Source organism: Colletotrichum godetiae (genome assembly GCF_030913485.1).
Source record: "Colletotrichum godetiae strain CBS 193.32 chromosome Unknown BDP55scaffold_5, whole genome shotgun sequence".
Lineage (NCBI taxonomy): Eukaryota > Fungi > Ascomycota > Sordariomycetes > Glomerellales > Glomerellaceae > Colletotrichum > Colletotrichum godetiae.
The window spans coordinates 1,314,047-1,327,109 of record NW_026851253.1 but is presented as its reverse complement, the minus strand read 5'-3'; the positions used below and the strand labels follow the sequence as shown (position 1 = coordinate 1,327,109).

General features: G+C 50.7%; 6 protein-coding genes across 6 annotated transcripts; 4 read left to right on the top strand and 2 right to left on the bottom strand.

Moving 5' to 3' along the window:
• Positions 1–1,286: 1,286 nt before the first annotated feature.
• BDP55DRAFT_543278 (chaperonin 10-like protein) lies at positions 1,287–2,423 on the top strand (the record flags this gene model as incomplete). Its single annotated transcript, XM_060568394.1, has 1 exon — positions 1,287–2,423. One exon carries the CDS (start codon positions 1,287–1,289, stop codon positions 2,421–2,423), a length of 1,137 nt encoding a protein of 378 aa, XP_060434697.1.
• A 1,905-nt stretch (positions 2,424–4,328) lies between these two features.
• On the top strand, positions 4,329–5,502 carry BDP55DRAFT_690748 (uncharacterized protein; the record flags this gene model as incomplete). The annotated part of the gene is made up of 2 exons (XM_060576899.1): positions 4,329–4,545; positions 4,631–5,502. The coding sequence occupies 2 exons, from the start codon at positions 4,329–4,331 to the stop codon at positions 5,500–5,502; spliced, it is 1,089 nt and encodes a 362-aa protein (XP_060434696.1).
• A 589-nt stretch (positions 5,503–6,091) lies between these two features.
• On the bottom strand, positions 6,092–6,559 carry BDP55DRAFT_627677 (uncharacterized protein; the record flags this gene model as incomplete). The annotated part of the gene is made up of 1 exon (XM_060571789.1): positions 6,092–6,559. The coding sequence occupies one exon, from the start codon at positions 6,557–6,559 to the stop codon at positions 6,092–6,094; it is 468 nt and encodes a 155-aa protein (XP_060434695.1).
• A 1,013-nt stretch (positions 6,560–7,572) lies between these two features.
• BDP55DRAFT_753877 (uncharacterized protein) lies at positions 7,573–8,724 on the bottom strand (the record flags this gene model as incomplete). The annotated part of the gene is made up of 2 exons (XM_060580701.1): positions 7,573–8,297; positions 8,349–8,724. 2 exons carry the CDS (start codon positions 8,722–8,724, stop codon positions 7,573–7,575), a joined length of 1,101 nt encoding a protein of 366 aa, XP_060434694.1.
• Positions 8,725–9,597: 873 nt separating this feature from the next.
• On the top strand, positions 9,598–10,575 carry BDP55DRAFT_627675 (uncharacterized protein; the record flags this gene model as incomplete). The annotated part of the gene is made up of 4 exons (XM_060571788.1): positions 9,598–9,645; positions 9,701–9,758; positions 9,823–9,954; positions 10,028–10,575. 4 exons carry the CDS (start codon positions 9,598–9,600, stop codon positions 10,573–10,575), a joined length of 786 nt encoding a protein of 261 aa, XP_060434693.1.
• A 1,471-nt stretch (positions 10,576–12,046) lies between these two features.
• BDP55DRAFT_627674 (uncharacterized protein) lies at positions 12,047–12,469 on the top strand (the record flags this gene model as incomplete). The annotated part of the gene is made up of 1 exon (XM_060571787.1): positions 12,047–12,469. The coding sequence occupies one exon, from the start codon at positions 12,047–12,049 to the stop codon at positions 12,467–12,469; it is 423 nt and encodes a 140-aa protein (XP_060434692.1).
• Between the last annotated feature and the right edge of the window lie 594 nt (positions 12,470–13,063).

Below are 13,063 nucleotides of genomic sequence, written 5' to 3'. Positions count from 1 at the left end.
TATTCAACATACCACATATCGCGGGGAGGAACTTGGTCTCTTTATCTCTTGAGGGCACCAAGCAAACAGAAGCTTTGCTAAAAGCCAGACCAACAGGCGGCAACGTAGCACAAGAGAACAGCCGTTGACGATTGCCTTTTATCTGACAAAGGCTCGGACTCGTTCGTGGTTGCTTGTTCAAGACAAACTGGCATAAATGTCTAGGGCATTTGTCAATTTGGGGTGTCACTTTCCATGTCTGACTTATGGGATACTCAAAGACTAAGCTGTAGCAAAGAACAAGCTGCAGCAAAGAACAAGCTGCAGCAAAGAACAAGCTGCAGCAAAGAACAAGCACTGGAAATATATCCCCCGCAAATTCATAGCTTCGATTGCTTGCATGAGACTAGTTTAAGCCGTTTCCGCTCCCGCTGCAAGGGGTATCTCTCCGATGGTGCTTAGGCGTATAGAAGATTTCTCGAAGGGGTCACCGTTCAGAGCCAACGACGCTTCTTTGTTTTTCGGTTGACGAACACCATGACCTGCATAACCAAGGGGGAGATTGAGTCGACTGAGACATCGAGGACAGCTAAGGGGAGAATCGATGTAAGATAGGCCTCATCAGGGACAAAGCGACGTTGAGCAAAATGCCATGTCGTTGGCCGTCTTACATAAGCGGCCAACAAGGACCTTTTGAAAAGGTCCGGCCGAAACCGAAGGAAGGCAGGCTCCGTCGTCTTCTCCCCCGCAACAATTCATGTCCGTACAAGCTCGCGGGTCCAAAAGCTCTGGGGCATAGGCGATATAAGGTGAAAACTGACAATGGAAACTAACCATGCGGTCCATCCCTAGCCCCGGCCTCAAACCAAACCCGAGTCGCGCTAGCTGTCAATTGAGTTTCATGCCAAGCTCTTCAACGGCCCGCCGATCTCCACGGAATTCGATTCCGTCAGTATTCCCCCTCCCGTGTGGACGGTGTGGTGCCTTGTGTGTGGGGCCCAACTGCAGCCCACAGACGGATTGCAGCTCTCCATGGGCCCGAAAGCGTCGGCCACCGGTTTCCTCATTTGAATAAATGGGGAACGCGGCATCATGATCAGGTCCGAGAAACGTAGCTTCAACCCCTAGATTTCGATCATGATTAAAACATACATAAGCCCCAGCGACGAGCTGCGATCATTCGGTATGTATCGGCAATCGAGTTCAAGAAAGACGAGACGAACAACGAAATCAACCACTTGAAGCCAAGCTCTTCGGTTCCCCCAACGTCAACTTACACAACTACATCAGACTCAATCAGTATCAAAATGAGCTCCGCACAAGGCAACAGAGCCCTCTGGCTTTCATCATACTCCAAACCCCTCGAGGTAATCGACCTCCCCATCCCAGACGCTCCCACAGGCACAGTCGTCGTCAAAATCCTCGCGGCGCCAATCGTGCCCTACACCCACCTAGCCCACACCGGCAAGCTCCCGCAGCTCAACGTCCACCCGCCCTTCGTCCCGAACCCCAACGCAATCGGCCGCGTTCACGCCGTCGGCCCGGATGCCGTGCGCGTCAAGCCGGGCGATCTAGTCTACGTTGACGCCACCACCCGCGGCCGCGACGATCCCGTCAACGTCATGGTCATGATTGGTCACCTCGGCGGCGTGGGCGACGCGGGCCAGAAGCTGATGAAGGAATGGCGTGACGGTTCGCTGCAGCAGTATCAGAAGGTGCCTCTCGAGAACGTCTACCCGCTGGATGAGAAGCGTCTTATCGGTGAGCTGGGATATGACTTTGCGGCGTTGAGCTCTATTGCGCACTACTCCGTTGCCGCTGGCGCCCTCCTCGAGGCTGCGGATATCAAAGTAGCCGAGACCGTGGTCATCGGACCCTCTGGTGGCTCATTTGGCGGTCTAGCTGTCGAGGTCGCTCTCACCGTCGGTGCAAACGTCATCGCCCTGGGCCGCAGTGAATCGAAGCTCGCAGCAATGCGCAACAAGCTCGGCGATAACCCGCGCCTTAAGACAGTGGTAATGACAGGCGACGCCGACGTCGACGCACAAGCTATCCTCGCAGCCACTCCCAACGGCGCTGGAGCGGACGTCTTCAACGACTGGACACCCGGTGAGCTCAAAAACCCGCCGTACCTCGAGGCCGCTGTTCGCACGCTGAAGCGTGAGGGGCGAGTTATTCTCAGTGGCGGCGCGAGCGAGACGTTGACGATACCGTATGCCGTGTTTGGGCTTAAGAACCTGAAGTTGCTAGGCAAGTGGATGTGCGAGCGGCCGACGCTGTTGCAGCTGGTTCGCATGGTTGAGGGAGGTCAGTTGAGGATCGGGAGGGAGAGCGGGGCGGAGATCAAGGTGTTTTCTCTGGATGAGCATCACGAGGCGACGGAGTTTGCGAGGGATAATGGTGGATGGAGGAACTACACAGTCATTGCTCCTAACGTGGAGTGAGGTTGTCCTTTCAATGATGGTGTCTCTGCTTCGTTCTACGGGTCACTGTGTTAAGTCGGTCAGCAAAGCCAAGTCTCAATTCATATTCGATGAATTGTTTCTTACGAAGAAATAAAGAGGTTACGTACGGGTAATCAAACAAAAAGCGACGAACGATTAAGACCGGTCGACAGGATTGGTGTCGTGAACACGCTTCTAGCATGGTACTACAAAATATAACGCCTGTCCCGTAGAGTTCATAAGCCAGCTTGGTCATAAATCCTCGACCACAAGGCATAAAAGTGGTGCCCACCCTCAAAGGGTGTTTGGATGGCCCTCTAGTTCTAAAGCCCAGATGAAGTACCCCTTTTGACCTGTCCAGATCAGCAACCCAGAAACTGTAAAAACTAGCTTTTCATCAACCTTGGTAGACTGACGATGATCTCCAACTACCCTGTACTGACGCCGTCAAGGTTGAAGAAGATGGTAGTATGATCAAGAAGACATGGGCCGCGGCCGCAGGAACAAGATTGGTCAATTGGCCAATCTCGTCTCTTCATGATTGGCCAAATATCCCCAGTCTATTTGTCCATGTTGGAGCGTCTTCCCCCACGCGCGGACGTTGCGACCACTTGCATGTAGGGTTTCAGTTTAACCGGCGTGACCGACCTGCTCTTCATGTTGGAAGTGCTGGAGATAAGACGAACCAAAAGAGCGGCTCATCGATTCTGCATGAGCTCATGTAGACCCATCGTTCTCGTTTCGACACATCCTATTTGGTTGATTCAAGATGGTGTTCTCGTAAACTCGTTACAGGCGACCAAGGGTAGATAAATACTCATATCGTCCATTACATTCCGTTTACTTGTCTCTCATGTTAGTGCATTCGCGGCAAGCTGCTCAACGTGAACTTCGTGTCAGGATTTGACCATACGATCAGTCTCCAGGCGTTGCACAGCATGAAATATGACTGCAGATAATCTATGGTGAATGTTTATACCACCCGGAACGTCCATTCTCGTCACTCATCACATCTCAGTAAGAGCAAGGTGAGATTCGACCGAACTGACGGTCAGTGCGTTGGCCGCGGGTAGTGAGATTGAGCCCGCAGTGATGGCTCCCGGCCGTTCACTAACGCGTGTACCTTGGTGAAGATCCCTGCTCCCGCTCCAGCATGACAAGGAGAGGGGCTGTTTCTTGAGGGGGACATTACTGGGCTACCACGCTACCTGAGGTACTCCGTACCTTGGTAGACTTGGGGTGCAGGCACGTTGGCCCGCACCTGCTGAATCTCTGGTGTCGAGTGGACGCCTCGGGAAATAGAGGTACCTAAGTACCGCCAAATGCCCCCCCGTCGTGCCTGACAATGTCTCTGAACCTTCTGAAATGGGCGGTAGGAAGGGGCGAACCAAAGGAAGCGATCCTTCCTTCCCCAACCAGCCAACCGGTGAGTGGCAAGCACCTTAATTCCAACCTTAGGTAACCTTCAAGTGGCAGCTCGATATCTCCCACGCTCATCTCGCTTTCTTTTGACTACATCTCTTTCTCAGGCCGACCGTCGTTGGCTTTTTGGACGGCAAACGTCCAGTCTCCGCCGCACGACAAGGGAAGGGGCAATTAGACGACGGTTTGCCGACTTCTGGCAATTGCTACCACTGCATTACTTCGGCATCTTGCACTAACTGCACACACGACACACCCACGACTCTCATCGCCCAGGATCTGTCTTGCGACGCGATTCCTTGGCCGCGTACACCTTGCATTTACTTGCTGCATCATCGGTATCGCATGGGCCTTACATTTTGCTATCGCAACAGAAGTTGCCCGTCAGTCTCTTACGTCTTCAGCGCTGTGGTAAGCAACTTATCTCACCTCGGCCTCTTCGGACACTATTTGCTCATCTCATCCCAGTAGCTGAAACTCATCATGGCGGACAACACATCCACACCCGCTGACCCGATGGCCGCAGCCTCGAATGCCATGATGGCCTCCATCCAGGACTACATTCGCACCGCCGTCACTACAGAGGTTGCAAACATCCCGAACGCAACTCAGCCCGCCCAGCTCGCGGCCCTTCAGAGTCGTCTCGACACTGCCAATCAGGAAAACTCTGAGATGAAGGAAAAGATCAAACAGATTGAGAGTAAGAAGTCCACACGCCACAGTCACAAGCGCATGTTTCTTTCCTATCCATGATCTTAAGTACAATACTGACATCGAAGAAGCAGGCGAGCGAGACACTGTCAAGTCTGCCTTCTCTTCTTACTTGGGCTTTCCCCTCCCAGACTCTAAGCTTTCCCGCCATTCGCACAGCAAGAGCACCAAGTTCCCCCAGTTTCAGAAGTTCCCTGTCGAGATCCGCATGAAGATCTGGAAGCTCGCTCTCCCTGCTGGACGTATTTTCGACCTCTCCAACGTCGATGCCCACTTCTCTCGCGTTCTCCGAGCCCCCATCGCCAACAATAACGGCGCGCCTAACCCGGCCTTGGCCCTGCGCCAGGCCTCGGGCCTCACTGAGATGAGCGTGACCGCCCACAAGACGCCCAAGCTTCGACTTGCCTGTAAAGAGGCTAACAAGGCATTCCTCGAGGCGGGCGGCTTCGAGTTCGGCTTGTTCGGCGGCCCATACAAGGGCCTTTGGTTCAACTATTCTGAGGACATTCTCTTCGTCCGTGAGGAGCCACGTACTTGGACCAACCTAGACATGTCACGCATTGTCCCTGTCGCTTTCCCGCATAATAGATTTATGTGCAAGGTCGACGCTACTGCAAAGATGGACATTGTTCTCGATCACTTTACCTCTTGCAAGGAGGTCATCCTCATGCAGACCATGGAGTGGGATATCCGCTCCTGTCTGGCAAGCCCTCGCCTGCCCGCCAAGCTATTCCCGCTGCAGAAGGCCGATCCGATTAGCACCCACGACTACCCGAAGGAGTTCTCTGACGATGTTGGTAGCGTCGCAACCTGGGGCGATGTCAAGCGCATTGTTGGCCAGATCTGGGAGGATCACGTCATCAATGTGAAGCATCTCAGCCCCGGCCGCGTTCCCAAGTTCTCCGGCATTGAGGTTCTTAAAGCTCGCCCGAGCTACTTTGACTAGAGGCCAAGACGGAGAAGGTAGCTTGGATGATTTTCTGGTTGGTCTTTGATGATTCATGCAGGATTTGGCATGTACCATATTCCGGTACACTTTCCATCGGGAGAAGGGGCGTTGGGTTTGGTTTCTTCTTCGTACAATAGCTAGTCACCTACCAATTGATATCCACGAGGTCTTCGGGACGTAAACTGTTCGTGTTTATGGCTGTTATTGCCAGCAAACAGGCTTGATGAATGAGTTCCATGACGTTGATCTTCTTCGGGCTGCGAGCCCTCATACACATTCCTTTGCAGAGTGACATGGACGGACCTTGAAAACTAGGCCACTTTCACTCGCTGCTCAGGCTTGTACCTCTACGTCACTGGCATCGCTCCGAAGAAAACATAAATGCCAAAGCTTTCTTAATAAACTGCCTGTTTCTTGTTGATGAGTCTTCGGACTGTTCTCTCTACCTACCTTCTCCCTCCATCTATCATACACGTCTCTGCTCTTGGCTCCTTACCTTTGCGACGATCAAACGTCGAGAACCTTCAAGTCTGTCTTTATTTGTGCAGAGTCTTCTTCAACAACCAAGCACCCATTCCACTCGCCACTATTCTCTCCCTCTCTGATATTCCGTATGAAACAGACTGAAGAGATGGATGGGTATCAAAAGAAGGGACGTATTAGTCACCCAGAATAGCTTTTTAGAATCCTCCCAGCCGTCCCACCTCCTGAAGACCTTAAAGAATCGTCCAGGACCACGACCACCGCCCCCTCGATTGTCCTCCTTTCTGAAAGCCTCCACGGCCCCTAGGATCAAGGGCCCCTTGTATATGCCAGGCTTGTCGGCGTTTGCGAGAATCTTCCCCTCTCTCGTCTTCAACAGCATGTCCCTAAGCTCGGCCCAGGTGAGGTGGTTTCTCCCGTCCAACTCCGGAAACCTGGCCGCTAGGACGCCCTCCACGCCAAGCGTTTGGGCAATAACATCATCATCTCTTACGGTTCGAAACACCGGAAGCTTTCTCGGGAGCTCATCCATGTTCACAGATGCAATGGGACAACGGCTGTCGATATACATCGCGACGACGAGATGGTGGCATGCAGAAAAGCTCTCATTCTAAACTCCAGTCTACAGGAATACATCCAGGGCAACTTCGATAGAGATGATCGACTTTTTCGAGGTCTTCAACTCTGCCTGGTACCACTGTTCCAAGGTCACATAGTAGATCGCTTCCTGGATTTTGTTGAACTACAGACCGCGAATATTGGTGTTACCGAAGCAGCCAAAGGTGAAGTGGCTCACCGACATGCAGGCCTCATATGCTTCCTTGCACGCCTCTCTGACGCGGGGGGGAGAGTACTCGTGCAAGGAGCGAGTCGGCTTGTCAAAGGACCAGTACTCGAGATTCTACGGAATCGTTGGGATGCGGTCATCGTGACCTCTTCGCCGAAGCTCAGAAGTATGATAGCGGCAAGCTCAACGATGACTCCGGCCACCGGCCAAGCCTTCTCTGACGTTTCAACGACTGGCTTCCTACCATCCCGCGTCAGACTTCCAGCAAAAGCAGCCTCGGCCGCTCCCAATCAGACCTCGTAAACGAGTACGAGCTGAATGAAGGACTTTAAAGGCTGCTTGTACTTGAAGAATAGCGCTAGTGTCCAAGACACGATGGCTGTGATGAACCATGGAAGGGAGCGCATGAGCAGAAGGCACCTTTCCTGTCGTTACGGGGACCGACTTGACAATATTCGCACTATCATTTGCCTTGAGCCAAAGATTCTCGCCATCCAGTAGCTTTACAACCTCCCAGTCTCTTATCTTCCAGGAGGTATAATCGTATGGAACGTCAAGTTATGTCAAAGAATTGAGAGGAGCGCGCATGACCTATGTTGATAGCATTGAAGGCGAAGTGGGAACTATCCTTGACTTGATGACCAGTGCCTCCATCTCCCTCAGGATCTTCGGATCTGGTATGTGTAGCCATCTACATAATTGATGAATGTAACGAAAAAGGCGATCCTGAAGGTGCATGATTGTAAGAACCCCTTGACTTATGCATCTCTCATGAAAATCCGCCTCCAACAAGAACCTCACTCAATAACGCGAGGCTTGCGAAAAACCTCCACGGCACGAAACCTGACCAGTTTCTTGAAGGAGCTGCCCGCGCTCTCGTAGAGAACCTTCTCCAGTTCGAGTTGGTGTTCACCCCAGGTCTTCAGCAGGCCTTCATCCCAATCATTCAAGTCCACCAGCTCAGCGCAGACACGCTCATGATCTTTGATGTCGTAAAAGACTGGCTGAGTAGTCTCCAACTCCCAACGACTCGGTGCTCTACTCTTCACGATAGGAGCTCCGCGGGGCTGGTAAGCAATCGTCAAGTTGTCGCAGCCGTAGCAAGCGCCCGAGAGGACGTCTCTGCACTTATCCGGGCTGAGGACGATCGTGTCTCCGATGATGAGGTTCTTCACATAGAGGAGGTTCAAATCCCGCCACTGGGAATACCTGGAGATGTAGATAGCGTCGAGCTTGTTGTTGTACCAGATCGATCTCATCGTTTCGTGGGCCAAGTCATCCTCATAGTAGCCGAAGCGAAACTGACCTGCCTTCATGCAGTAGTCGCGTGCCTCTCGATTGACTTCTCTGAGAGTCGGAGGCGCCCAGTGTTGAAAGAATCGAACGTGTCTTGGGTCATAGAACATGTAATCTTCATATGTCTTCGGTTCGTAGATTCTACCACGCGGGAGGCATAAATCCCAAATTTTATGCTTCAGCTCTTTGGGGAGTCGATTAAAGTAGCAAGTGCGACCTCTCGCGGCTTGGCAAATAGTCAGAACTTTCCATGGAGGACGGGGAGGAGGTTAAATACCTGGAGTACGAGCACGAGGAACGTTTCCGGCGTTCTTGAAGGAAGCGACAACTCTGCTTGTGGCCAACAAGAGGAGGCCGATTGCTTCGTTGCGGAATCCCAAGCCTTGCTCGGGGTTGGCTTGCGCAATTGCGGCTGTGGCCAACAACAGTGAGCCATGCATGTTTCTGTTGGAAAGGTTTCCAGACTTGTCAAGTGCGGAAGACACTTTGCTTGCTGCCTTCAATAGGCTGGCGATGGCGGCATGTTGCTTGTCGAGCTCCTGGAAGGAAGAGATGATGGTGCTGGTGGAGTCCAATATTCTAGAGATCAGCTCGTTTTCATTTCGAAAAGCCTTGATCTGCCCATCAGGCTCAGGTTGCAAGTCGGAGGTCATCTTGATGGCCTTGGCGTCCGAGTCGCGGTAGTTGATGCAATTTCTTCTTCCCGCCTCGAGGATAGTGATGTTGTCGAGATTCGAGGGTCTTCGAATGAAAGAAATTAGGGTTTGAGTCACTAGAACTGTTTCCACCGGCCATGGTGAAATGAAAATTCTTTCTATGAAGCGACGGGACTTGGATCAATCGTCAATAAGTGTGAACACGCATGGCGAAAAGGGCCAGAATCGAGCGGGGATAGTTGACATTTGTCCCCTAGATTGCAGGCCGTCATATTCGTTCCGCTTTTATCAGATATCATCATTGGAAGTTTTGATATAAGGCCAAAAGTGAATTAGAATGTAATATCTGGTCTTCTGACAAAGAAGATGAGGTTGATAGCCTTTGTTGCTATGTGAAGTGGGCTGGCTGCCTTGGGGATTCCTTCATGCTAGATAGTAGCCCCTTGAGACTTGACTTCAACCAGACATAGGTCAGGTATTTGAGCATGACAAGTAAATAAGAAGTACCTATCTGTAGTTAGAAAGAGCAACATTCGAGGTGTGCCTGCCTTGAGGTGAAACTTTAGCAGCACTTTTTCTTACCTTTATATTGCCTTCTACTTCTTCACCTTGAACTTGGACTTTCCCGCCCTCGACCACCTCACGCTCCCGTTCTCGCCTTTCTCAAATACACCCTCAATACTCTTCCCTCTTCGCTCTGACAAACTTACACCTTTCGCCCTCTACGACTTAAATCCTCCACTGACCTTCCATTTTTTTCCTTCCTCAACACAACCCTCTTTTGGGCGAGTCAGACCGAGGTCTGATCCCTCAAACTTCCAATCACATACCTCAATTCCCAACCCAAGAGTCAGATATAAGCCAACGAAGATGGACGAGCCGGTTGAGCTTGTCAAGAGCTTGACCGACAGCCTTGAGGTTATCAAAAAAAGTTCAGTCCCAACAGTCGAAGACCTTTTCTGAACTTGCAAAGCTGTGCGTCAAGAAGGAAGGCCCTGCAGAGGAGGTCTGCCGAGTGAACGACCTTCAAGGTTAGTACCTTCCGTCGCAAGCAGTATGTACCACAACAAAGCTAACCAGAATAATTTGTAATAGAGACTCAAGAGTCGCTGGACAGTATCATGAGCCTTCAGATCAAGATCATGAAACGGCAGGCGGCGATGGTGCTCTCGAGACAGAAGGCCACAGCGATGCCGTCCAAAGGACAGGAGCTGGGGTCTCCTTCCGGTGCGTCCTCCTCTTGATCTTTATGGATTCAATCGTACTTGGAGACCATGACATATACTGATTCCAGTGACAGTCACAGGTTTTCCCAAGTTTCGTCGACTACCCGTAGAGAGTCGGAAGCTAATCTGGATAATGGTATTGCCGGATCGTCGAGTCCTCGAGGCGCCCGAAGCCGGATACCACGAGATTTACAAACGATTCAGAGCTCCAGTGATCCGAGCCGTGTGCAAAGAAGCCTGGGAGGTTACCGAAGAAAACGGCCTCTTCGCCATGGGGTCGGAATCCACTGGAGTTGGGGGAACCTGGTTCAAACCTCAAAAGGATGTTGTCATCCTTGAAGAGAACTTCTCGCTGGGACCGCTTGCGGAATGTTGTCCTGAAATCATCGCCATCGATCGCACGTTCATTGAGGATTTCAAAGACCTCAAGAGAATCTTGCGTGGCGTGGTAGAATTTTTATTCTGCCGCAAGGTCATCATCCTCTTTCGGACTGCCGACAATTCAAAATACAAGGACGGGGCAGCACCAAAGCTATTCAATCTTCAGCCTCACGAGTTGATTTGGTCACCTTACACGGATGATCGGCCAGTCATTCCCGATAGGCATTTCGATTACACATGAGAGGCTTTGAAGAAAACAACAAAAAGCTGCTGGGAGAACGAGTTCCAGAAGAACGAGATGGTCAGGTTGATGCTAGAGGATAGAGACATGCCTGTCATCGAGGGGATGGAGTTGATCATGTACAAGGAGGATCAGATCTCCTTTTAAACAGCACAAGAGGGAGGTATGGATGAGAAAGTCATGGGGAAAGCCAAACATATCTATAGCATAGAACAACTTTTATCGTCTTCCTCGTTGGCTTGAATGCTTTTATCAATGGCAGTTGTTGGTCGACTCTGGTCTCACGAAGACTGGCTTCAAATCTAGAGGCAAAGTTCTAACTACGTCAATCCTATCATCAATATCAAGTCGAGAGATGTAGGTTTGGCTGATGAGTTCCAGTCGCTTGGTCACTACGATCACACGCTTTGAAAACTCGGCAAGTAATTCTGAGCATCAAATCTCTCGAATCTCTCTTATCAGTTAATGCTGAGTAGATCTAAACTACAATTTGTTTCACGGCTGTGTGTTGATGGCATCAATGTGCGAATTCATCCACTTATCAGTGTTCTTCAAGTGATACTTTGAAATGCGGATGTAAGCAACGAGCCTATTACTAGTGCCTGGGGCCATGTTACCCACAAGTGAGAGGGAAGGAGCATCTAGGAAGCATTTGTAATATTGACTATATGCTAAACATTAGACGTATGGACCTGACTATCGTAATAGGTAATGGAGACATCTAATTATGCAGTTGCGTTTAGTTGTGAAGTCGCTCGTGGCTGGTACTCTGGTTCTTGAGCGGTTGCAATGATGTCACCTCGATCTGATCATGGCGTGTCGACTGTGTTTATTGGTTTGTATCAAACATGTTGAATGGAAAACCGTGTAAGCACGGATTCCATGGGATGTGGGTAAGTCTTCAACTTGTGTCACAAACATCTATATCCAGCGTTGTGTTTCTTTGTATTTCCAGATGGAATACCCAAACTGAGACGCTCAGGCCAAACAGAATCAAAGACGAGACTATTGATGGAGACAGGTAGAGCGAAAGTTTGCGTTCCTGGTCCTTATTTGTTAGTCATGGTGGACGAAGCTCATGTGGCAGCATCGAATGATTCGAGTTCAGACACGGCAGCCTTGCATTCAACGTCTCTTAAGACATTGAAAGAAGGTGGAGCGTTGGTTGATGAGAAAATGAAGGTATACCAATGCGTAAGCCTGTAATTTCCTAGTTTGGGGCACTCCGAAATCTCCAAGTATTTTTCAGTTTCACTGCCTCTCCCTGTAATGTGTTCCGCAGTTTATGAACAAACACTGCGACGCAAGCAGTATGATATAAGAGCTGTGATTCCATTCTCTAGCAAAACATCTGCGGAAGTTATCAGACAGCTCACTCAACACCTCCGTTTCAGTCAGCTTCTCTCTCGTGGCTCTTTCCAACCAATTCACTGTCACTGTCATTCTTTTACAGCAATCTTCCTCAACCATCATGTTCGCCAACACCCTCACTCTCTGCATTTCTCTTATTCCATTGGCTGCAAACCTCGTAGCTGGAGAAGCTGCGTTCTACGGAACAATCCCAGACAGCGAGGTCCAAACCCTGTCCTCGACCAAAGTACCCGCAGCTTCGTGGACCACCTCCTTCATCGCTCCTCGGTCCACAAGCAAGCCCACCGGTCCTTCTCTTGACAACCCAGTCTGGTACGCCCAAGAGACTTTCGATGATACGCCTGCCTTTGACAAGCGAATCAACGCCGCCAGGAATCAGCAGTCGAGAATCTGCAACAAGGAAGCCGACTTCAACCCCCACCCGCCCATCCACTCCGACAAGCAACTCAAGGGCGCAGACTACTTTTGCAACAACTACGCCGGCTTCATGGAGTCTGCCATGAAGTCTCTTCGCGTCGAGTGACATGACGAGTTTGAGGGCCGCCACCAGTACAAGGTCTCTTGGGCTGCGGGGTGTGTCGCCGACGGAGACAGGCAGCATGTTAGGTACCCTAATGGTCTTTCGAACACCAATCCTAGCTGCAACGACTTGATGAGGGACAATTAATTGCGATGTGAGTGTTTTAAATTATCTACCTTCTCTAAATCTCTCTGGGAGGGAGAAAAGGAGTCGCTTTTACTAACACATCACCGTCCTAGGTAACAACGGTGGTGTTGGAGGCAAAGTCCAGGTGGGCTGCCTCGTTTACGCTTACAACGGAGGAACTGTCGCCGGAAGGGACTATGAATCTATCGGACTGTGGTGAGCGGTCGATCAAGGTCACCCATCTTCTTGTCGAGGCTTACGGCATGCGAGTGGGACAGAGGGGTAACTCTTTCATTCCCATACAAGGCAATATGAAGTAAGTTATGGACTATTTCTTTTCAACATGTACAATTAGATAGGACATACTCAGAACATATATCCTTGAAACGCCTCATTCACCCCGATCGGGCTGGAGAAAACTTGGAATGTCACTCCACGTGAGGCCGGAGCAACGTTGTGGAACAATGAGAG